This window comes from Amphiura filiformis, chromosome 19, assembly GCF_039555335.1.
Source record: "Amphiura filiformis chromosome 19, Afil_fr2py, whole genome shotgun sequence".
NCBI classification, from domain to species: domain Eukaryota; kingdom Metazoa; phylum Echinodermata; class Ophiuroidea; order Amphilepidida; family Amphiuridae; genus Amphiura; species Amphiura filiformis.
In genome coordinates this window covers 20,180,434-20,207,404 of record NC_092646.1, presented here as the reverse complement: position 1 = coordinate 20,207,404, position 26,971 = coordinate 20,180,434, and the positions used below count along the sequence as shown (strand labels likewise).

At 38.4% G+C, this 26,971-nt stretch overlaps 1 protein-coding gene across 1 annotated transcript; it reads right to left on the bottom strand.

Annotated features, from left to right (window-relative positions):
- Positions 1–26,822, bottom strand: LOC140141025 (uncharacterized). Its single transcript, XM_072162804.1, has 6 exons — positions 26,696–26,822; positions 15,263–15,613; positions 14,023–14,219; positions 8,700–11,076; positions 7,926–8,024; positions 1–6,030 (listed from the first exon to the last, which is right to left on the bottom strand). Exons 2-6 carry the CDS (start codon positions 15,594–15,596, stop codon positions 5,240–5,242), a joined length of 3,798 nt encoding a protein of 1,265 aa, XP_072018905.1. The 5' UTR covers positions 15,597–15,613; positions 26,696–26,822; the 3' UTR covers positions 1–5,239.
- Positions 26,823–26,971: the final 149 nt, after the last annotated feature.

Genomic DNA, 26,971 nt, shown 5'->3' with positions numbered 1-26,971 from the left:
TAATTTATCTGTGTATTATTTATTTATATTCACTGACAGAAACTTTAGTAATATACACAATATTTAACATTTATTATAGACATGTATTTATTGTAAATTATATATTAATAAAAAATAAAATAAAGTTGAATTATGCTCCACTTTAGATGTGAAGAAACCCAGCACAAAATTCAAACCCACAGGCCTTCATACAATTTAGGCCCCGGAAAATGTTTACCTCTGGTTAACCCCACACCATTAATGTGGTTAATCATGCAGATATATATTTTCCCCCTCATTTTCCATACCACATTGCATTTCAGAGTCCAACCTCCCGTGATGCACACATCCTATATGACAGAACAGTTCACATGCACCCAACTACCATATTTGCCCACAGCGTGATTTCCGCAGCAATAATTGGTCCTTTTGATATCAGTACACACCGGCGTGTCCAGGATCATTTCCTGCGAGGGACTCAGAGGGTCTTTCAGAGTTATGCGGGAGGCTTAATGGCTAAAATCGCCAAAAAACGACCGATTTTACATAATTTTTAACACCACTGAGTACATCTGTTTTTGCCCGTTTGACTTTTTGTGATTAAAATATTCATTATTTAAATATTTCAGAGAATTAAATCTTGTTCGATCTTATGTAAAGTGAGGAGCAGTTATATGTTGGGCTTGTGACCATAGCAATAAAGGGCATACGGTTCCAAAGACAAAATGTTTAGATTTTTCACAATGGTTGTGTGACCGGAGGATTGTAAAGACTATGTAGAATGAAGGTACTGTGATGTTGTAAGAAGCTACATCGCTGCTAGACCGAGACTCTGAAAAAGGTTAACTTTTTGAGCAATGATGCGCTAGTTAGTATGGTGATATTTTACGGTATTTAACTCAATTTAAGCATGTTGCCTATTAGAGGACTATGTGTATATTTTTGTGTAAAAAATATCAACTTCTTGCGCTTATGGACATAGTTTCATTTTGAGGCTCTAGACCAGTATTTCTATGTACAAGTATGGGTACTAAACCAAAATCATTTATGAAAGCAGCATTGATGTACAATGTAAATACACACCCCACCCCACACCCACATTGCAAGTTCTGTACAACATTATATCCCATTTCTTGACTCTTTTTTTTTTGCCTACAACGATACCTGCTATATTATACAATGCACGTGATTCTGAAACCAGAGGTATACAATGTACACCATATTTGACTTAATTAGCACCCCTTCAGCTTTTTGAGTGTCCCAAGTGTTCATGAACAACTCGGTAATTCCATCAAAAACTTACCTATCTAAACCTTCCACTTCAATAAGATGATTTTGACTTCAGATATACCTGTATTTTGAATGTTTATTTACATAAAAGAATAATGAATTATATAATTACATAATTATATAATAATGAATTGCCAATGATTACTTTTTCACGAAATAAAATGTGTCAGCAGTCCGTTATTTGAATTTATTTAGAAATGCATGTATCCTTTACTCTATGCTGTACATATCTGACGTTCTTAATCATTTGCTGTATTCCATTTTGCTTGTTTGTGATACTTGAATAACAAATTAAGTATAGAAGGCAGATTTTAACATTGTTTTTTGTAACTCAAGACAGAGAAAATGACGAAGCTCTGAATTATGCCCGAAACACTTTATTTTTGGTAAGTTCTTGTGTGCATTACACAGGGTCAAAACATTCTGCTGATTCAGCAATTATCACATCATACTTGACCTTATTTTCACAGGAACTAAAACATAGGACTGCAATACATTACTCAATCCAATATTATTTGCATTATTAAGGCTTACAAACCACTACAGGGAAACACTTTTCTTTATTTTCACTATACAGGCATATGCAGGAAATAGTTGTATATTTAATGATGGTAATCTTCTAGCTTTTCTAACAGTGACTAACAATCTGATAACCTTCTGATTAACTTAAACTTCAGTGGTTGGGGATTTAGGGTGATAATGTTTTCTGATTAAAATAATAAAATATATAATGAGTCAAACTATTTTAGTGTGAATCATGAAATCTGAATAATTCTACATGTAATACTGAAGTGCAAGTACATTTAGGGAAATCATTTGTTTTCACTATTCAAAGCTTACAAATTCTACTTTCCAAACAATTTGTTTTTAAAGGAGTATTTCGTGATCCTAGCATCCTCTATTTATGTCATTTTTCATTAGATATCCACGAAAAAAACCTATTCCCAAAATTTCAGTTGATTCCGATTTTGTGTTCATGAGTTATGCATGATTATGTGTATTACACTGCTCCATAGACAATGCGTTGTAATTTCGTTCTGGTGCACCAGAACGAAATTCAAATTTCACGATATCTTTGCTAAACGAATTAATCTGCAAGAAATATTTTGTACATAAACATTATGTAGCCAGAGGTTTCCAGTGATATAAAATCTCAACTTTTTTTGAGAAAAGTGGGGGATGAGGCTGTGGATCACGAAATGCCCCTTAAATGTTGTAAGGGCTTTGGTAGCAACATTTGGACAGTATTTTTGTGGGACATGAGAGCACATCAGACATATCGAATTGCATTCTGAATACGAAGAATGTCCTACTTATATTGATTTTTTTCCCCAAAACACACAAAAAATAGGTCTTTTGGGAAAAAAATGTATATCCCAACTACATATGATACACTTAAAGTACATATCATTGGATATATAAAGTTTACTTTGAGGACTGTTAAATACCCACAAATTTTAAAATATCAAATTTTTAATAATTGTCATAAAATTTGTACTATATTGCGAATTGGAAGAAAATCAAAACTATTTGATATCAGAAGGACATTACTCATATTTAGAATGCAATATTTAGAATGATAGGACTGGTGTACTCTCTGCTCCCACACTCCCACAAAAAAACTGTGCAAGTGTTAATATCCGATTCCTTAAAATTATCTCAATTGAAACCTCTATTATTTGGTACCTCAATAGTGCAATTTGGGGCTATTTTTCTGTGTTTTTGAATGATTATAATAGCGCTAAACATGTTAACAACAGTTATGAAATATAATTAGTAGATGCCAAAATTGGTCTTCCTTATAATTAAAGCCATATTGTAACATTTGCTGAGGCGGATGCCCTTTTGTTTCAAAATTCTGCTTTATACATATATTCAAACTCATCCAAACAGTATGTACGGGAACAATTAAGCCATTTTTTGTGAACCAGACCCCTAAGTACCAGAAAGTATAGATGGAATAGGGGATGGGATTATCAGCAAAAAAACATCTTAAAATAGGTCTGGCTGTAGATATCAAAATGCCTCAAGTAACTGAATCTTCAAACCATTTTCATATAAAACACTAAATACAGTTTACAATGTGAATTTTACGCGAGCGTAAGTTGGGATTTTATTGACGTGCGCAATAAAACCAAATAATTTCCACCTATTATAAGCTGAATAAACTAAGTGAACCCCTGGGCTACAACCACTATTGCTTGAATCCATTTAATTTTGTTCCCAAACATCTAAGCCAGAGACCGACAGAAAACAATTGTGCATGCTTTAATGGCGTCAGATCTATTTACAGTTGAAGATTCATGGAATTCGCCAACAAAGTTACGTAATGTTACCATGTCAACTGGATCATGTCCCTGAGTATTGAACCACGATCAAAACAATCACCACACAAAGTATATGGCACTCGAAGGCATACCAAAATAGCGTGATCCAGTAACCAAGAGAGTTACGTAACCACTTTGATGGCAAATAGGGTGCATGATATGGGATAAGTGTCATTAACAAGTATTTTTTCATCAAACTTCAAATTCAATCTTTTATGTACAAAGAAAAAGATATTTATTTCTACTAAGTTGTACTCTCCAATCTATTGTAAGAAGGGTTCATGATTTTGAACACATTTGAAAATTAAAATAGTTTTGAAGAGTTGAAGTGAAAAAAGTGTGATATATGCATGTGTTGCCTTGTGTTTGTGATTAATTAATATTTACATTTTAGTATTTTTGCTTGACAAACTAAGTGAATTTGTACTCGCTATAATATTTTGTCTTTCACATCAGAGAACTTCGTCGCCGGGGACTTCGTCATCTCTGAAATGTACGTTGACCTGTGATGCTGATGTTGTGTCGCAGGTCAAAGATGACCCAAACCTCAGAGGGAACTTCTTGATAGCTGTAGGCCCCTGCTCATCTTTGACCTTCGACACAACATCCGCATCACAGGTCAACAAACTTTTGCTACAGTTGGCCTGATGATGCATCTGAGATAGGGATCTGAGATAGAGACCTGGATGAATGATAATCTTCACAATTGTATCTCTTCTAAACTTTGGCACTCCATGGATATATCACAATTTTACATCCCAACTTTATTCCTTTTATGTACATATATATAAATTTTTCATAATTAATAAATCTACAGTCAGTTCTAAGGTGACTGATTACTTCATGAAATCAAAATGAACCATTCATATAATGGCAACTGCCCTCACCTCATAGCAGTTTTACGATATAACTTACATTTCACAATATGAAACATATTTAATAGTACAGCAGTACAATATGTATATTCTTCAGTTATCAAATGCGTCAACACTTACACAGACTTGTATATGGTATAAATCCACAGGCTATGTGTCCTCATCAGTGCAGTTAAACTGGAGTCCTCATATTAATGGTAACGAGTAGCTAAGCAAAACACTTGCTATAGTATCTGGTAAGGTCCTTCAGCAGTGTCCGACTACTCTTCCTGATTATCACGTATAAAGAATTCACACCAGTTATATATTTGTTGTAACAGTATACCAAGCAAGTTCAAAATTGTTCCAGCAATATACTCCTTGCTGATGAAGCGGAAACTCAAATGATATTTTGAAACATCAAAATTTTAATTTTCAAACGTGCTATCCTTCCTCAGCTATTAAAGCTACATAAGGATGAAGACGAAAGATGTCCAAACGAATATTATGTTATAAGTGAACAATGTTTCTATCAGCACTCCTGTGCAAGTGTAAATACACATAAAGTTATGTTAGAGTCATATTTGTTGGCAGACTTTCTTATTTTTCCCAATTCAATCTTGAACTCCATCAACTTTTCTCCAAGTACTAACAATTTCACAACATTTGTTGGGGAATATTTTCTCAAGAGTAAAAATATATCCAGTATTTAGCATCAGCGACAAACTTTGAATTAGCTTTGTGAGTAAAAAAATCCTGTGTCGTAGATTACCAATTTTATGTCACTATTTAATAATGTGGTACTTGCCCGCTGCGATTAAGCTGAGTAAGCTTATAGCATTCGTTACAGTAGCCAAAACATTTTGGATTTCCGTAATTCTCACACCAGCTGTGTTTGCATGGCATCCTGGTTGGTTTTGGTGTTGGTAAATCAGCTGGTGCTCTGTACGGCTTGCCAGATTGTTGTTGCATAGCTGGGTGAGGTGCTTGGTAGCGTGGCCCCTGTGCCTGGTAGTGTGGCTCCTGTGCCTGGTAGCGTGGCTCCTGTGCCTGGTAGCGTGGCACCTGTGCCGGGTATGGTGGCTCCTGTGCCGGGTATGGTGGCTCCTGTGCCGGGTAAGGTGGTTCCTGTGCCGGGTGCGCAATCACCGATCTCCTCTCCCTCTCCACAAAAACTTCCTCAAAGGCGCGATAACATGTGTTGCAGTATCCTTCTAATATGTTAGGATTGGCTGGGTTGGGACATTCTGGCTCGGCACACTTCTGATAATGCGGAACTTGCCCCGTTTGAACCATGGCGGGGTTTGGACCTGTCGCTATGACAACGTTATTTCCGATAGCAGCCTGGGTGTTAGAAGGCACATGTACAACACGGTTTTGTTGTTGTCCATGATGGGGGTGTGTAGTCGGGAGAGCTTGGGAATGTGATGTCTGACGTTTTGGGGGTCTTGCAGACGGTCTCACAGGTGCTGAATGGACATCAAATGGTTTGGCAAATGGAGGCCGCCTTAGGCTGTCTTTGAAGCAGGAGGAGCAGAGGTTGTTCAGTTCGGGGTCTCCATACATGTCATCCTTGCAACCTAAAGATTTAAAATAAAAAACAAGGCAAGATTTTATAATAACTGTAGCCACCGTATGTGATTAGGTTTAGGGTTATATTTTATGGTTAGGATTACATCTCCGGAATGGTAATACTAAATTTGTTTTGTCTTCTATTCAGAATATTGTTATGGATTAACCATCAGCAACTCCTACATGTATACCTGGGCACTGCAAAAGTGAGTAGACAGCATACTATGCGTACACATGTATGAGGATATTAGCTGTTGCCGACATATTAGTTCTACCTGGCAAAGGCTATCTGTGAAATATCACTAAAAGCTGAAGATACATTCTCTATTGGACTCCTGTCAAATCTTTCTAACTTTGTAGCTTGACTTTTAATTTTTTCACATCAAATGTACTACATATTCTTTTCATGTTTAATTCCTTCCTTCATGCACTTTATCTGGACTCTCAACCTAACTAAAATCACACATTTGTCCCAAATTGTAACTGGAAAACAAGCAAACATACATTAATTTAAGGGTGGTCTTAAGCCTGAAAAAAAACCGAGCATTTTTACGCAAATTTGACCCCACAGATGGATTCATCAATTCTTTGCCATTCTAAATATGTAAACATCTACACCCTGTCTAAAAAAATAATACTAATAATGCTTACATAGACGCCAAGGGTATTGTCTTAGCTCTCAAATGCTGTTTAGTCTGTTCAATTTGCTTGTTTCAATCTCGAGATATGCTTACGTAACAACAAAAGGGTAAAATCACAATTGTGCCACTTCTACTAGAGAAGAGGGCTGTACGTGTAAATCAATGATAGCATCAAGTTTAACAAGAGTTCCTTCGTGAAATGCATCAATTACACAACAATACTAAATTGTTTTTAATGTTTTATCATGATAAAGGTATGATTCTCTTTTTCCTCTTACGACAAATTAAACGACAAATAAATATTTCACATTCTACTGTAAAATGAAATACATGTGCATGTCAATGATTTTACCATGGTAAATACTGTTCTTTTTGTCATTCAAAACATGTTAAAAGACAAACAAATATTACGCACTTATGGGTTAATGAACTTTGACAAGTTCATGAAATTTGAAAAATTAATGAAATTAGACAAAATAATGCATGCGCGCTGGTGTTGATGCGTCTAATGCACGAGCCCCGAAAACATTAGACGCATCAACATCAGCTATCATTGATTTACATGTACAACCCTATTCCCTAGTAAAAGTGGCACAATTGTGATTTTACCCTTTCGTTGTTAACTAAACGTATCTCGAGATTAAAAAGAGCAAATTGAACAGAACAAACGGTATTTGAGAGCTAAGACTGTGCCCTTGACGTTGATGTAAGCATCATGTCACAAAGGTATTTTCTAATCGCCAAAGAGGGCGCTTTTCACTTGCACAATTTTTTTTGAGACAGGCTGTATATACTTTAGACCAAAAATTTAGCAGTTATGAGGCCCAAAAGTTTCCATAATTCCAAGGTTATTAAGACCAACCTTAATCAAATCTATTGTCATGGCTGGAGCAAACAAGCTGTTCATGCATGAGCCCAATAACATGTCAAATGTGCAAGTCTGATAACATATAAGGCATTACGTAATACCTCTTGAATACACCCATTAATTACAAAAATCTTGCGATGCCATACAACACTGACTCATGACAAACTGTACACCGCTATGCTCAAGATACATGTATCTCTGAAGCTGCCACCATCCCAAAATACATTACGTCATTAGGCAGGAAAAACCTCCTATGTACTCGTGGCCCTTGAACATGTTTAAAAATATAACTGCCAAGAGGTTACATAGGAAGTTTTGCTCTGAACATGTTCAGGGGCCAATGACACATAGGAGGGTTTTCCTGCCCAACGACAAATTTATTAGTTTGACTTACCCCCTCGTGCCTGACACTTGTGGCGTGGGATGTAGGCCCTGCCTTGTGGTATTGGATTTTTGCTTGGCGATGCCTTTGGTTTGGTTGATACATGTGAAGCTGTAATAGGAGATGTTCAATCAAAGTGAGATTTTTACCTAAGCCCAATTGGCAAAACATCTGGCAAACTGGCTAGTGATATACTCTATGAACGGAGCTAGTTTTGTTAGACGCAGTTTGAATAGATGGTAACGTTCAGGGTTGCAGCTAGGATATTTTTAGTGCTGGGTGGTATTTGATGAAAATTTTGCATAATTGGCAATATTTTGCCAAAATGGACCAAGTTCTTGGCTAAGTCAATCAAATGATGCTATTTTGATCTCCGAGTGGTGGGCTCCAGTGCAGAAATTGCAGCTGAGAGGTGGGTTCAAAACTGAGTGGTGGGTTCTGCCGCCTGCCACCGCCCACTGTAGCTACAACCCTGATAACATTTCTTCTATAGGCTTAGTAAACATCACTGTTATTTTGATTCACTTCAGTTTTTATTTCAGATGGGAAGGGTAGAAGTCAGTTAAAAACAGAAATCATAAATTTATGAGGTTTCATGAATCTTCTGATTTATTCTTTATAAAGTATAAAGATTCTTGAGAGTAATGCACCTTTAAAAACTATTCCAATAATAATTATTGTGTAAATTTAAAACCAGCAAGAGATATTTTACATTCAAATTACCCAATCAATAAACTCTATCCAAAATGCACCTCAAACTTTTTACATTCACAAAACACTATTTACCTTGATTTCTGGGAAGGTGTTCCATGCCTTCTCCACTCCATGTCCCAGGTGGCAATAATGGATCCGTTCCTGGTCTGTTGCTCTGCTCCGACATCCCCTCCTCTTCACGTTTATACAACTCTGCAACATTGATACATTCCTCGCAAAGGATGTACTTAGGGGGTGCTGCAGGCCGATCGCACTTAGGATGGCGGCAGGTGCGGGTCGAAGGGTGAGACAGAGGAATCGTCCTTGTGGAATTAGCTGCAGGCGCCCTGTAAGCAGTTGACTGCGCTTGATGTCTGCTTGGGTAGCCCAGCCCTGCTGCTGACTGCAGTTGTCCAGTTGCAGGAGGAGTTTGTGAGCGAGGAGGAGCAGCCTTGACCCAACTTTGCTTCTGCATTGGAGGCGGGGTTTGAGTACGAGAAGGTGGTGCGGCCAATTTGTTTATACGCTCGCATTCCCAGCAGTATCCAGCATCAAGTCGTATTCCTGAACACCCTGGTGTTGCACAGATGTGCTTTTGTACAGTAAAACCAAGATTTTGTTGCTGTTGTGGTGGGTGCTGCTGTTGCTGGCTTGGTTCCATGTAACCTGCTGCTTGACTTTGCTGTAAGTTATTCGATGCACCACCAGTAGCATTGTTCTGAAGGATTTGTATGGCTTGGTCGTAATTTGGAGGAGGAATCGATGGAGGAGAGGCTTCCTTATTCTGAGGAAAGTTTGGCCTTTCCCCAGTTGGAATTGGACTCATCTTGATTGCACACTCAGCACAATACCCACTCATGTGAGAGTTTCCAATCCCCTGGCATCCTTGGGTCCTGCATTTACGCGAGTACGTCGCTGCTGAATTCTGCTCCGCCATCTGCTGAGGTACCCTTGATGGTTGCTCTAGTTTTGCGGAGCCAGTCTGCGCCATAACGTTCTCATGAATTCTGCGATTTTCATCAAAGCATTTTTGACACAAATCGTGAGTTGCAGGGTGGCCGGTAAGCTGACACTCGGGCATAATGCATTTCTTAGAACCGACTTTCACGGTGTTGACCAGGAGTGTGGTGAGGTCATCATCACTACCACCGCTAATATGTGCCGATTGATATATCTTCTGTTCTTGCTGTTGCTTACTGCCAAGAACTGCATTACTGACCACCGTTGCTTGCTCAGATGGCAATTGCTCCTTGCTTGGCAACGGGGCTGATGGCTGATACATCTTAAGTGGTTGTTCCCTACTGCCAAGCATCGCATTGCTAACTACCGTTGATTGTTCAGATGACAATGGTACATTGCTCGGTAGTGGGGCAGAGGGCGCTGTAGCAGTTCCACCGTTATCATGGAATTTAGCCGAAGCTTTACAGACCTGACAGTGTTCTTTACCAGGTGCGCTGAAATTCAGACAACCTTCGGTGCGGCATTTCGCTGGTCCGCTGAGATTTTCGTCATCATCATCACCACCCATCTTGCGCATGTTGTGTAGCTTTGAGTAACATTCATGGCAATATTCCCCCGTTGAAATTGACCTGTAGTATGGGCAGTTTTTGGTCTTACAGTTCTGGTTAATCATGGACATAATCATTTGGGGATTAGCTGTCGAATCTTTTGTCCTTGGCAGTTCACCGGTTGCTTGCCCTTGCTGGGTGTTTGGACTTGTACCGGCCGACATGTAGTTTGGATTCGTAGGCGGAGCCCACATATCGCTAGCGGGAGGCAACGAAGCAGAGTTCACATTTGCCTTTGACATTTTATCTTCTAGTTCCTGTGTTTGATTGGCTCCTTTGTAAGCAGTATGAGGGTTATACTCAGTTTCTAAGTAGAACCTATAATGAGAATCTACTAGTCTAAAATAGGAAACCATCAAGTTCATTTCATCCGGGGATGTGGTAGTTGATAGCTGCGCTCCCTGTATGACATGTGTTGACGCCATACTTTCATTAATATCCATATGGGGTAGTTCCTCAAGAGTAAGATAGTCCTGCAGTAACTTGTCTTCTTTGCCTTCTTCTTCTTGCGTCAGAAAATGAATCACCATCGGGCTATGATCTTGGTGGATAAGCGGCACGACAAATTCTGTTGCTGATGTCTCGCCTTCCGTGACTCCAGTGTAGACCAGCGGTACAAAATGCATTTGATAATAACCAAGGATGATGGGGCTCTTACTGCACTGTTCTGGCTGCCATTTTAGGGGCAGATAAACACCACTGAAATTTTGAGGCTGCAAGGAGTGACCCTGGAGGTCATGCCACATGGACTGAGCCATAACTATGATTGGACGGCGCAGAATGTTGGCCAACATGAAGACATGAAATTCTTCCAAGCATTCATAGGGTAGGCCTTGTGTGGTGGGAGGGCGCCTTTCACTGCTCGACATTTTGATTACCATTTCCCATTCATTACGCCACTCCTGTGATATAAAGTAAAAGAAAATATTGATTCATAAACATGGATTATTTCACTACACATGGATTGTCAACTTGACACATATAAAAGAGGGCACAAACACATATTGAAATGAGGTCTTTGTTAACACAGATAACACCTACCTACACACCCCCACCCATCCATGCACAGACCCCCCATGGTATAGGCCTAGCCTATTGAATGTATACTTAAAAATGTTTACTTTATTAACAGAGGAAATTTACACCTTTTTTCTAGCATTGATTTCAAACTCTTTAGGATTTGCTAAAAAAGCTACATGTATATTACACAATTCTCAGATTATATGAATTACCTCACATCTGACTTGATCATGTTTCTTACTGGCACAATTAAATAACTTTAATTAAATAATATAAAGGACACATCTTGGAAATATAAAATCTTATCATATGAAATGAACATGTGTCACAGAGGATGTATATTCAAAGTACCTTTATGTACAAAAGAATTTCCTGTAATCATACTTTATTGCTTTCCAATGAACATGCTAATTGCAAAATGCTTTCAGTGACAGCACTACATTTTTTGTCGTCTTTTGTCTTTTTGAACCTAGATATTTGGGGTGGGAAAATGGGAAGTGGATACCAAGTATGACTTGAGATCAAAGGACGTCAATTGTGCACAGAGGAGGAAACAGACTTTACAAATCAGTTGCCTCAGGCTCTTTCTAAAACTTCTGCAAACCAAACAAGGAAAGCATGCCAGCTCTGTCTACGTGCCCATAATAGGGAAGTCACATTTACATACAACTCCAGCCAAGCATGGCATTCCTAAAGAACAATATTATTACAAATTCCAACTATTGCCAGCATTCCTGTGTTTATATCACACTCTACCTTCTCAGAACTTGAGTTCTACAACCTTAAGGGGTACTACACCCCTGCCCAATTTTGTGCCTATTTTTGCATTTTTCTCAAAATTATAGTGCATTGGTGACAAGTAAGATATGTATATTATAGGGGCAAGGACTACAACTACTGCACTGGAAATTTATTTCAACACAGACAACAGTTGTGGAGTTACAGTCGAAAATGAGGGAAAACCAATATTTGATCAATAAATCAATAACTATTTGCCTTGAGTTGCTGAATTTTCAGTGCAATAGTTGTAGTCCTTGCCCCTATAATAAACATATCTTACTTGTCACCAATGCGCTATAATTTTTTAGAAAATTGCAAAAATAGGCACAAAATTGGCCAGGGGTGTAGTACCCCCTTAACATAATAAGAATGCTTTCCTGATATTGACCTTACATGGTCTTGGAGATGAATCATGATGCCCAAGGTCAATTCTGCACATAGACTATGTGTTTATTTAACTGAACTGTGCCAGTGTGGTTGAGGTTTTCAGGATACACATTCATACATAGATCGATCAAATCAAATATTACCAAACATCAAGAATAGATTAAATAGTGGTTCCTGTTCCAATTATTTTGATTTTGATTTGGTATTTGCATGAGGGTTATCAGACCTTTGTTCTGTCAAAGACCCTATAGATCATTTACATTTCATGTTATGATTCAACTTGGCATCAAAACGATTTCATAACTTTTTATTAGTCTCGAAACAAATCACTCCAATTATTTTGATTTTGATTTGGTATCTGCATGAGGGTTATCAGACCTTTGTTCTGTCAAGACTTTCTAACCACTACGGCCCCACATCATTCCACCAACACAGTGACTTTGCAGTTTCAAGAGTGCACACCCTAGACATTCCGCAAATGGCCATTTCAACCAGGATCCACTCCCCGAGTTTCTTACGGCTTACAACGAGACAATTAGCAGTAAGTTCCTTGTCCAGGAGAATTTCAAGCTTACTTAATTTTTCCACAAGAGCATAATAAACCACCGTCAGGGTTCGAACCCATAACCTCTCACATTTGAGGTGCAGTACCTTTTGAAAATATGAAATGAGTTATTCCATTTGAAATTCATTCACTACACCCCCTATGGAAGACACAACCTTTATCTCCCACACAGGGGGTGTAAATTTCAAGTGGAGTCACTGATTCAGGTAACCACATTCACTAATTCCTACTGCCTGTTTAGAAGATCATAAAGTGCACAGTACTGCTCACAGAAATACAATAATTCTCACCTGTTACACATTGATCTAAGTATAGCTATACTAGAAACTTCAATTGAATGAACACAGCTTTACTCGATCCAACCGTGATTGTATATATCGCATATTTCAAAATACACCACAAACGCACAACCTTGGATACAATAAACTAATCATGAGTGAGTTGGCATGATTGAATTCACTTTCACATACATCGTATGCGAAAATTTTTCATATGTGTCAGACTGTGTTCATTTAAAATTGAAATTTCTGATAACGGTATAGTAATATAGGTTGCACATTGCACAATAACCAGAATACTAGAGCTGTCATCCAAGATCCTGGTCTGAAGTTGACATACTGAATATTTATTTTTATACCAACCTTCAAATAACATCAAAAGTTCTTACCACAGATAACCAGCAGATTGCATTAATTACTCTATCACTCATTGGGCCTTTCCAGTTGAAATCCACACTACCCCTATGGAAGATGTTGGAAATATCTTCCACAGAGGGAGTATGTTTTTCAAATGTAATTGGTCAGGGTTAATCATTTTGTAACCCATACTCCCGATGTATTATGGCTTTACCTATACCTTCCAAAATGGGAGTGAGTATTTCAAATGGAAGTTACCCAACTCTCTATTCTATTTGAAACTGATACTCCCTCTGTGGAAGACTTTAGCTAAATCTTCCACAGGGGGAGTGTGGATTTTAAATGGTATAGCTCATTAATCAATGGAAATGAGTGGGAATGCATCAAAAGTGCAAGTCTAGGTCACAGTAAATACTACGTCAATACTTATACTTATAACTGCAGACTAAATACAAACATACCATTGTGTTATAGCGGAGGCCACTTCCTGGTATCCGTTCATCTTGTCTCTTGCGTTCACGCTGCCATCTCCTTCTGCATTCCATGTCATGGTTAACGAGGGCTTCATGCAGTAGATTTCTTAGGAATAGGTTGTCGTCTTCTAGGCCCCACATTGCTAAGGACACAGCGTGCAGCAAACAGTTGCCATCACCTGTAGGTTGCAACATGGGATGAAAAAGTTGTTCAATTCACGTAATCAGAATCCAATACAGGATTTTTTAAAAAGCTACAAGAATATAAAGTTGATGACTTTTAAAAGGACAGTTGAACCAAGTATGAACTTTAAAAAGGTGATACTTGGTTCAACCGTCCTTTTCATGACAAGAAAGAGATACTTTTTACAAGGGCGCAGAGTTTCACCTATAACATTTTCATGAAAGGGTCAGAAATGGATGTCACAGTCAGATGAGGGGTTTGGGGGGATCAGCAACAAATAACACAGTGAAGCCAAAAATAGAATACCACTGCAACTCTTGAAATCTGCTTTTAATATTCATATGATATATCTTGCATAATATACCAGATACCACTTTCAGGGACAAATCTCAGGTGGGGGAATGGGCAAGCTGTGTTCCTATAATTGGGACGAGTGTCAAGAGGGGGAATCAACCCAATTTTGTCAGATGGGGCCTCCCAATCCATCATGGATAAAACCCTGACATGCTTCTTTAGTTTCAGCATGTATGAGTCTAGCCAATAGACACCTGAAAGGGTGACTCCATTTGAAATCTATACCCCATTTGTGGGAGATGAAGGTCGTGTCTTCTATAGGGGATGTATGGATTCAAGTGGAACAGCCCATTATTGACCATATAAGCCATGGCCTAAGTCATGACCAAAGTAGCTGGACAATGCCACTCAACTTTGAAAGCTTTGGAAAACTCACTAGTGTACTTTTTCCCAAGGCCTCATTGCTCAATCTGTGTGAAACTTGTGTAAAAACCAACAGCGCTTCTGTACATACATGTATAATGACATGTGTACAAAAAGTACTGGTAAATAATAATCAGTGCCGTATCAGGGTCAGTTGTCGGGGGCAAAGACAAAAAAAAAAAAAATCGCAATGGGCGTTATTTTGGTCCTGTGTTACTGTGACATTTTTTTTTAATTGTACACTATTTTAGCCCAAAATTAAGGTGACATTTTGTGGTTTACCAAGCCAATTGTCAAGTTACATACAATCAACATTCCTACCTGTAGTTATTAATGGATAGAGTTTTGTCGCAGATGGTGCCCAGTTAATAATGTTATCATCCTCCAGAACCTGCCTCATCACTGGATCGAACATCTCTTTCTCCACAAACTGTTTTAATTCTGGTGGCAACTTCTTCCAATGTGAAGGCACTAACGTAGTAAGAATTGACAGATTCTGTATAAAACATTGTATGATTTCTGGGGCAGTGCGTCGTTTTACATCGTGCTCGATGCTCTGGCGGATGCGCTGGTTCTTCTGTGGATCGGAGTCGGCTATTTTGTTCGGTAGCCGGAGCGGCGAGCGCTCTTCTGCTTGGGCTGCTCCGTCATGTGGTGCCATAGTTGTCTATATGAATACTGCAAAAATATAAAATGGGGTAAATGTATTAATTTGGATTTGATTCCAGTTAGTGTACAAAATGATCACAAACAGTGGATGATACACCCAACAGTCTCAGAGACACTACAGAGTACAGACACATGAATGTGTAGGTATATGGTGTGTGTGACCCACACCATATACCTACACATTCTTGCCATCAATCATGGACATTTGCCCCCCCCCTCCCCTGCCCCATACCGGTGCCCCATAAGACCAAGGAATTGTAATAACTTTCACTATGAGTGCCGACACACCTGACCAAATGGCAGCAAACCTATGTCCTTTGATAGTACCATCAGAATATGACACAATGTAGCATTGAATGTAGTTTTAGACTATTTCACAGGCGGTAAAGGACACGCGACATGTGACGTTCGAGGCTAATTCGAGACTAATTCCGATTCAAGGCCATAAATCTAATTTCGATTCAAGTTTAACAAATTGAAACTTTTAAAATGTCTAAAGGCTAAAAATTAAACAACTTCTGGAAAGTAAAAAAGTAGCCTATAATCTCTAGTAACACCAATAACCCGGAGCTGAAATCAGTTTCATCCTTACCTATGTATATGAATTGAATATATTCATATACTACACACAGATGGAAAATATCCAGAGTTTGTACAAAATATACTTTAAAATATTGACTAATTTGTATAGCTCTGCCTACATGCACCTTCAGTGCTAACTGTTTTAAAAACTAAGTTCTGCAAATCTAGTCTCTGAATGAATGAAATCACTTTTTGCCAGATTTGAAAGTGAACTACTGACCATTTCCCAGAAATTTAACTATTCATGATCTTAAAGTACAACTTTACACTATACACCACAAAATTTCTCAATTGTATCCTGTACAGTAATCCACTTCCTTGACTCTATCAGAAATCCATCCAATTCTAGATGTATGCATCATTTGGAAAGGAAAATAAAATCGTCTCAACTTTTCTTCCCTGAGTCACCAGAAGTGATATACTTCCTGACATAGAGTTACGGCACTGTGCAGCCGGACTCATACAGACTTTACACAATGATGTTGGCCCATAAAAAATCCCCCTGGAAGTTAAACTCTTCCGTTGTGTGGGGAACTACCTTCATGCGCTTTTGTAAGGTCAAATTTCATTATCTGTATTTGCATTTGCAACTTGAAAGTTAACTGGCAACACTAAATGTTTTATGAAACAAACTAATGCCATTTAATGTCATTTGCTGCATATTTGACTCTTGGTTTTTCCATTTAACTCTTGGTTTTCATTCCAAAGAGTAAATTTATTTTACCCTCACACTTTTTTCCCTAATAATGGACAGTACTTGGCTGCACACTAATTTCACTCAAGAAAATGCATTTTAATTGACTCTTATTGGTAAGGCCAAGTAAATAAAAAAAACATGTTTCTCGTCCCCTCCCGCTTCATTTTTTGAAGATTTTGCATTTTTCTTCAATTTTGCAATCTTTCTGTCATAACTTTTTGTAAAGATACTAGAGAAGTTGCAACTTCTTCTAAGCCTTTACAAGAAGTGTTGTGATGACCAGAGGGGTTGACATCTCAAAACAACAAAATAAAAAGAGCCTCTTCAAGCTTTTCAGCTTCTAATCTTTACGCTAAAAAAAGGATAAAAAGTGTCTAAATAGGGCAATTTAGGGCATTTTTTCAATAAAAATAAAACATAAAAACCCCTCTTCCTCCTATTTTTCCAAAAGCTGGACGAGAAACATGTTTTATTTTTTACTTTGCATAATAAATTTATCTCAAAATTTATCTCAAAACCCATGTAAGAAATCTTACAATGTCTAAAATTAAATTAAACCACTTGAATTCTGAGAAGTGAAATTAGTAGCCTACAATGTGGTGAAACCAAACCTCAAGAGGAACTCTAACCACTTTTTGCCATAAAGTAGGCAGGTCCAGTGTCCATTTTAAGGGAAAAATCTGGTCATCTGCCGGATGACATGACCATTGTCATAAAATCTGGTTATCCGCCAACATTTTTGGTCATCTGTATAAATCCCTCAAAGTCAGGATTTCTCTGAATTTTCAGTATCGAAAAGTAACGTAAACAATCAATTTCAACAAGTACCGGTACATACTGATTCCAGTCATTGGCAGCCTACTTTCCACTCAACATCTGCCTACCTAAAGTTTCAAAGCCTGCTTCAAAAACAAACTTCAGAACTGCAAATGTTGGGTCTCTGGATGAATATGAATGAAATCTCATTTTTTTGCCATGTAGTGGACTACATACATGTATTTCTTGAAAAAACAACAACACCAAACTAGCAGTGATCATTTCCCAGCAAAATGAAGAGAAGATGGTCAATCTTTAAAAAATAAATTTAAAATCCACAAAATTTCTGAAGTTCTATACTCTATGTACCGGTACTTCTTGAACAGTGGTGGTGCTATGAGGAGGGTGGAGGGGGAACTCCCCAGTCAGAGCTCATGCCCCTCTTGTGCCCTCCCAGTAAAAACCCAAAATTATGAAAATTTCCTTTTTGCAGCAATTTTGTGCAAAAATTGGTTGATTTTGCTCCCCTGAAATTCACTTTCCCCCCCCCCCCCCCAAAAAAAGAATTCCTGGCGCCGCCACTGTTCTTGAACTCTATCAGAAATCTACCCATTTCTAGATGTACATGCATCATTTGCAAAGAAAAAAATTCATCTCCACTTTTGTTCCTTGAATCACCAGAAGTGACGTGCTTCCTGAAATTTAAGATGCCAGACTCGTACACCGACTTTACATAATGATATTGCCCCAAAGAAAAATCCCCCTGGAAACTAAACGCTTCCGTTTTGTGGGGAACTACCTTCACACGCTTTTGTAAGGGCAAGTTCCATCTATAGAGCTCTGCATTTAAATTTACAACTTTCAGTATAAGGACTGGCAACACTACATGTATATGGTCAGTTTCAGTTTTGTCATGTTACCCCAATGTCATTATAGCTTGGGTTACTCATTTAACGCTTTGTTTTCACCCTCACCAGTGATTTTACTGTTCCCTAATAATGGTCAGTATAATGGTGATCACACAGATTTTTCTCTTGGAAATTCATTTTTTTATATTCAAATCATACTGGGACATGCAAAATGCAATAATGACCATTATTCCTAAATGGATGGTGAAGTTGAGAAGCAGATTCTTCAGGGAGCCGTGGAAGGCCATCGTGGAAGAGGACGACCCGGGACGTTCATCAACATCTTGGACAAACAATGCAAAGAAGCAAGTTTCATCATACGGAATGCATGGTGCAACAGACCACAGCAGCGCAATCCTACGCCATCTGACCCAGAGAGAAGGAGAGATAGAGGGAGAGAGAGCCCTAACTGTCCTGAACAGTACGTAACTGTAAGACTGGATGCCTCCCAGCCATTTACCCAGGACCCAAAAGCTGCATGTCCCTGGGCATTAGCGGCAATCCTGCTTGAAAGAAATGTGTGTGTGTGTGTGGGGGGGCAATCGGCCTGAATTGTCAAAAAGTTGCTGAAAAAAGAACAAAAATGGGCTATTTTGCCAAAAGGTGTGTACCAGGAGTGACACGCCCCTGCAAAAAATGGAGTTAGGTCTTTGTGTCACTGACCCCTCGAAATTTGTTAAGCATAATTGCCTCATTCATATTCAAGTCTGTCACTCAAGTATCGGTATATGAGAGGTTCATAGCAGATTAGCTGCTACATGACCTGCCAATCAGAGTCAGGGTGTGATCAGAAATCAACCTTCATCATTTGCAAGAGTGATGTCTGGAGTCCTTATACCTAGTAGTAGGGCTGCACAACATAGGCTTATTTAGAATCGCCACCCAAATAGTCACAACTACGACTATCAAAGGTCAAAATTTGCTTCAAGTTCAAGCTTACTTTTTTTTTTTAATACACTTAAGGTGGTACTATACCCCCTGATAAATTTTTGGACTTATTTTGCATTTTTATCAAAAAATAACACACTGGTAACAAAAGTTATGTATAATGGGCAAGGAATCCAATTACTTCACTGAAATTTCAGTGATTCAAGACAAGTGGCTCATTATGTTAAGAAATGAGGTAGGCCTACATTCTACATGTATCTAGCGGTACCTCTTTTCTTTATCATAAATAACGTACCAGACTTGGAGCTTACTTTCATCCAGGTGGGCAATAACACTCAGGGCACCTCAAACCAAACCTTCGATTATATGCAAATTTAAAGCTGGCTCATTTTAGTCCGGCTGCAAACACCATATTTTGGGGGTTAGATGGTTTTGCCAGTTAAAGTTTGTTTTTTTGCTGGTTATTGATCTTTGAGTGGTGTAGAAACATATTCCGTGGGATGTAAAATCGTCACCCTTGGGCAATCCGAGATATTCAAGATGGCCGCCACGTATCTCTGAAATAACATTCAAATGGTGTTTTAGTGACAAAAGGTATCATACCAAATAACTATAGTGTTTTGGGCAGTTAAAGTTTGTTTTTTGCTGATAAATGATCTTTGAGTGGTGTAGAATAAGATTCTAAGGGGTGTGAAATTATCACCCTTGGACAATCCGAGATATTCAAGATGGCCGCCACGTATCTCTAAAATAGCATTCAAATGGTGTTTTATTGACAAAAGGTATCATACCAAATACTGTTCTGGGCAGTTAAAGTTTATTTTTTGCTGATAAATGATCTTTGAGTGGTGTAGAATAAGATTCTAGGGGGTGTTAAATTGTCACCCTTGGGCAATCCGAGATATTCAAAATGGCCGATTCGTAGCTCTGAAATGGCATTCAAATGGTGTTTTAGTGACAAATGGTATCATACCAAATAATTATAGTGTTTTGGGCAGTTAAAGTTAGTTCTTTTGATGATAAATGATCTTTGAGTGGTGTAGGATAAGATTCTAAGGGGTGTGAAATTGTCACCCTTGGGCAATCCGAGATATTCAAAATGGCCGATTCGTAACTCTGAAATAGCATTCAAATGGTGTTTTAGTGACAAATGGTATCATACCAAATAATTATAGTGTTTTGGGCAGTTAAAGTTAGTTTTTTTGCTGATAAATGATCTTTGAGTGGTGTAGGATAAGATTCTAAGGGGTGGGAAATTGTCACCCTTGGGCAATCCGAGATATTCAAAATGGCCGATTCGTCATTCTGAAATAGCATTCAAATGGTGTTTTAGTGACAAATGGTATCATACCAAATAATTATAGTGTTTTGGGCAGTTAAAGTTAGTTTTTTTGCTGATAAATGATCTTTGAGTGGTGTAGGATAAGATTCTAAGGGGTGTGAAATTGTCACCCTTGGGTAATCCGAGATATTCAAAATGGCCGATTCGTCACTCTGAAATAGCATTCAAATGGTGTTTTAGTGACAAATGGTATCATACCGAATAATTATAGTGTTTTGGGCAGTTAAAGTTAGTTTTTTTTTTTTTGCTGATAAATGATCTTTGAGTAGTGTATAATAAGATTCTAAGGATGTAAAATTGTCACCCTTGGGCAATCCGAGATATTCAAAATGGCTGATTCGTAACTCTGAAATAGCATTCAAATGGTGTATTAGTGACAAAGGTATCATATCAAATAATTATAGTGTTTTGGGCAGTTAAAGTTAGGTTTTTTTGCTGATAAATGATCTTTGAGTGGTGTGGGATAAGATTCTAAGGGGTGGGAAATTGTCACCCTTGGGCAATCCGAGATATTCAAAATGGCCGACACGTAACCCTTAAATAGCATTCAAATGATTTTTTTGGTAACAAAACAAATAATTATAGCGTATGTAGTGCACATTAATGGTAGTGTGGGCTCAATATGTAATATATGCACGAAGATTATGAATTGACACGCTTCAGTGATCCCAAATTGCATGATGGCGTCCCGTGAGTTGTGTAATGTATGCTCATAATAGGTAACTGTCTTTTCTCAACATATTGAATGGTTTGCATAACATATCATACTCATACGTTTCTTGTTATTTAATTTAATCATTCTTAACCATTTGCATAAAGTTTTACCTGTCTTTCAGACCATTTTTAGCAATAGAATACACCAATTAGATTGAATTAAAAATCATTACATGTGTGTATATTGTCATCATGAAATATGTTCTTTAACACAAATACCTGAGAAATGTAGCTATAATTGTATGACACTCTTTGAAAATACACTTTCAAGGAGTGTGAAGATATAATGATTACTGTTCCAAGGGAGTAATTTGAGTAATAGCCCCCATTTGTATGGACTAAGGTCGAGTTTTGAAAATGACAAACTGGCCTATATTATACAGCGAGAAAACATTCCAACGAGCGCAGAAAAAAGACAGCATATTTTCTTCAGTCATTTAAAAAAATTATCTTCACATATCCGATACGGGAACGAATGTAATAATGCTCATCGTTGCTCTCTGAACAATGGGCCAGCACGTATACAAACAATAATCAATGCAAGCAAGATTATGAGTATGATTTGTATGTCAGCTTATGTCAGCCTGAAAAATGATCACGCAAAACTAATATTGGCAATTATGTAGAAGATGGCTCTACCCAGTCCAGTCCGACAAACGACTACGTTGATCTTCCCCCACTTTGACTTCCAGGAATACTAATGTGGGGAAGTGTGTGAACTCCAAAAGATTCAAAGCATCCAGACAGATGGAAGCTTGCATTATGTAAATATCTACACATGAAAGTTATGCCAAAATTTGAGTATCTGATAGCAAAGTGCGCGATCGTGGTGATAGCTTGGCAAATGAAATCAGAGAACGTTTAGAAATCTCTGTGAGTGATCTTCACGTGATGGGAATTAGGCATCACAGAGATCCTGTGCCTGAAGGAAGAACAGATGATTGTGTTTCAATTCAGTGAGTGTTCCAGGCTAAAGAAGAAATAAAACCAGCAAACAAACTTTATTATTTTACTGTTTTTAGTGACAAAAGCAATACACGCTGTGATGTTGCAGCATCTGAAGAAGATGCAACTGATGAATTCCTAAAACATGCTGTAAATGTCCTATCTGGTGATAAGAGTCGCATTTGGAAACCTGCTGAATTGTATCAGGAATGCTGCACACATTTGGAAATCACATTAACTCGTGCTGATCGTAGGTGACTCAATGAAGAACTCCAAACAAACTTTGTCGAAGAGCTTCTAGTTCTTTCATCACAAAGTTATTCTAGTATTATCGTATTCCGTTGCAACTTTAACGCACGTGAAATGTGAAGTTATAATGAAACTGTTATAGGCAGTAGCATCCAAAGAGTAGACAAACAGGTAGTACGAGAGTGCAAAGACAATCGCATTGTAAAGTCACACTACAATATCCCTATCGACGGGGATTTGGCTGCATAATCAGTATCTGACGTGCTAGTCCTTGAAGAAGTCCTTGTCAGCTTTACTGATAGGCAACAAAGTCCTGTGCAAAAGCAAGCCATGGATCTTCAAGTGGCATTGGGTGTCTTACTCAGAGATTCAAAGATGATTATAAACCATTTGTTCGACTACCGGGTTACATGTTGCTATAATGATCGGTCCTACACTTCAAGAATTTCGGCTGCAGTTGCAGGCGCTGTTGATATTAGTCGTCAAGGAATTGAAGGCGCTCAAATCAGGAAGGATATTGGTACAAGTTGGGCAGATACAGATATCAGTTCAGATATCACCAAACGGAAAGCTGTTAACCACAAGCTGTCACTCAATACACTCCCTGCGCAAAAAGTCTTCCAAAATGTGTTATATTTCTACCTTTCATTTCGGTGGTGGCCATCTTGGAATTTTTATGTGATTGCAAGGAAGTAAAATGTCAAACTGGATATGCTTAATTCGAGGGTGTACATTAATTATTGTAAGAAATAAAATCTGGCAAAAGAACTTTACCTTGAAACTAATGGTTTTTGCTTATGACGTTTAACAGCGGCCATTTTGAATTGCGAGAGTGTCATGTTTAAAACTGCATATAGTTTATATTTAAAGCATCCAAAAGGAAAATAACTTACACAACATACTTAAGTTATCATTTATTATGGTACCGCTAGTGAATAACCGAGGTTAATTTTAGTATCCATAGCGGCCATCTTGAATATTTCTAATTGCCCAAGGGTTACCATTTTACATCCCCCAAAATCTTATTTTGTACCACTGAAAGAGTAATAATCAGCAAAGAAAACTACTTTAACTGGCAAAACCATCTAACCTTGCTCTGCCACCGGACTATTTGAATTGAAGTATAGTCGTAGCTGCAAATTCTATTGATGTCGACAGTCGACTAGACCTGACCCCATCCCCAGTAGACTTGGAAAAAGCTAACAGCCAGTCAGCCATGCAAGACTAACACAGAAGTAGTAACACTAACATGCACTTTTATTTGCTAGCCTTGGACGGTTGTATTTAAATACTTGCCAGTAATATACCGGTAAGTATTTATAATACAAATCTATGTTACTATGTTTGGCAAAAATTATTATTCTTACACAGCTTGAGTCTTTTGAGTTTTTGTCCTAGGAAGATTGTGCATACAGGGTAGAAGGTGCAGCTAAAAAATTTACAACGTGCAAATAAAATCCGAAGACCGACAGCAGTGGCTTAGGAAGATTTTCAACATGGGGGGGCTGAAAAATGAAAATTTCTTGATGCCCCATTCTGTGTATGTGGGGGTATCCTAGGGGGTTCCCTATATATGTCAAAAACTGTTGTGATGACATTTTTTCACTTCACCTGGAACTACTGAGGGGGAGGACTGAAGGGTATATGAGCCCACGCACCAAAATTATTGAGGGGGTCAAGGCCCCCCGGGTTCCTAAGCCTATGGACAGGTTACAAGGATTGGTGGATTGGTGTAGTAGCCTTATATACCCGAGGGCTGGTAGTGCCAGGGTCTGGAATTGGCTGACTGTTGTTGCTGCAATGACTGGTTGTAGTATGTAGCAGTCCATTCCAGATTGGGATGGTGCGAACAAAGAACGATGTGTCTACTCTCAACTGAATGGGTTGGTAGTTAGTAACAAAGAGTGTTGGTTGTTCTCCTGGCAGACGAAATGATGGCATAACTACAGTCGGGAAGGGGATGTTCGCAAGCCCAGGGTGAATTTTTAAAAACGTAGTGCCCTGGTTGAGTAGTCGTCTAGTGGCGAGGGAATCCCATTTGAGGCGTTGTAGCATCTGAGTCGAACTTGCAGTTTGCTCGTAGTAATTATAAACGAACCTAGCAGCTTGATGCTGTACAGCCTCCAAAACATTCACCTGCTCACAATATGGGTTCCATGCAGTTGAGGCAAATTCCATCCTTGGTCACACTAGAGCCTGGTAAGCCTTAATTGGTCTCGATTATATGTAGGCAGGATGACATGACAAGTTCCAGCTCAGTACACTCAGTCAGAGTGGTACGGGCACTAGATGTGATATTTAGAATGTGATCCTTCCAGTCAAGATGTTTGTTTATTGTGACACCAAGATATTTGTGCTTATATTATAGATGACTTAACAATTGATGCTGTGACCGTCCACCTGATAGATGTGATTCTGTGGTTTAGAATTACGGTAACCATCCTGCACCAAGCCGAAATTATTTTGCGCATGGTCATATCTAGCACTTGTCCAGTACTTGTATGGGACCATGACAACCCCTCTCTGACATTACAAAAATGGCGCAAGCGCCATGTTGGCCGCTTTGCGGCCATGCACGTGCCCCTCCAGGAACTAGAACTAGTTCTAGGTCATATCATGCTTGACATCTTGACAGTATGCAAGGACTATGCTTCAAAAGGATTTAGCAAAATATTTTTGTACTATCAATAATAGTGCAGTAATCTACACTATTTTGCAGACACCTTTCGCACTGGCCGAAGTCACGCCTGCGCCACCGTGGCACCGCCATGCAATGCTAAGCAGATTGATCAGCTAATGAGGTACTGACATGATTCAATCCAATCAGAACCTGATTTCATGTTTTTACGTCATAAAGTGCGAAAAATCGGGCAGTGCAAATAGGTGTACACATTCCCCAATTTCTAAGTTGGGAAATGCATGTCATAATCTGATTTAAATGCTGTTAAAGTTCATTACCTTTTTCCGGGCCTTTTTCCCATCATAAATAAAACGGCAAGGTTTTATTTCTCTGTCCTTGAGTTTTTCCTATATCATGCTGAATATTTAAAATTGTCAACATTTTACTGCACTTACTCTGCATGACTGGCAGTGTCACAATGTGGCTACAGCAACATTTTGAAAAACTTCAAAAAGATTTCCCCAAACCAAATAATTTCAACAGCACATTTGCATTTTGAATGTAAACAAAAATATATGTATACACTCATTACACTGTGACACAAACTGGTAAAACCTGCCACTTATCGCACATCATTGTAAAAAGCTGTATAAATACAAACAGATGTTGATACATGTATCGGGATTTCCCCCATGGCAGAGTCCTGGAAATGGGTTGGCCGGTTCTGGTTGGCTGCATATCAATTAGAGAATAAGCGATAGAATTTTTATTTTGCCTATCCTCTACCGTGTGATAGGCGACAGGCAGGTCCAATATTTTGAGTAGTGGATGCCGCGCAGCCGGTATCCACTACGATAAAAATATTGGACCTGCCTGTCTGTCGCTCATCATAGGTAGAGGATAGGCAAAATAAAAATTCCTATCGCTTATTCTCATTCTTAGTCAGTTAAATATTATTTTAATAACTGTAAACAATTTTTTAAGCAAAAACTAAGTTACCGTCATAAAACTCCCTCATTATAAAATGAACGAAACTTGTTTACAACTTCCCAGATTCTGTTGCGCGTACTGCTAAGCGTTCGCAGTATTCCGCACTAGTCTCGCATCCAGCGCGATACATACGCGCACCTCTACACGCGTGTTACGCATTATCAAGTCGCATGATGACGTGGGGTCGTCTACGGCCTGATAAACGGCACCCGAAATCATGCGATTGTCCAATCAGAAATGTGTCTACGAACTAGACCACTCCCACTGACTAAGAATGTACAGTCGACACATACAAAACGCTCGTCACGTTCAAAAAATGCCAAACTTTTGGATCAAAAATCACTTATTTCTATAAGCTTTTCCAGTTCTAAACTATGGAAGAAATAATCTTAAAACTTACTGTTATTGAATCCTTCTGGTTATTTTCAACGTAGAAAAGTACATTTGGTAATATTTCAGCAAATGCAGGGGAAATTTTTCATCGTCTTCCTGGAGTTGCAAAATGGAGATTTTGTAGATTCATATGGGGAATCCCCGATGTCTAAAATGGAATTCTCCACTCCATAAAAGGGGTGATATTTGTATAATATTTTTGAAGTAGTTAATTTTGCTTTATTTTATAAAAGTAAAAGTTATGAATAACTAATTCTCATACATTAAAATGAAGTTACGAGAA

Bases quoted from the DNA above. Each gene is read 5' to 3' on its own strand.
- LOC140141025 (XM_072162804.1), bottom strand. From the start codon at position 15,596: ATGGCACCACATGACGGAGCAGCCCAAGCAGAAGAGCGCTCGCCGCTC. The intron at 14,220-15,262 runs CTACAGGTAGGA...CCATGTTGCAAC, and splicing joins AAAACTCTATCCATTAATAA to CTACAGGTGATGGCAACTGT. The intron at 6,031-7,925 runs GTAAGTCAAACT...TTAAATCTTTAG, and splicing joins CAAGTGTCAGGCACGAGGGG to GTTGCAAGGATGACATGTAT.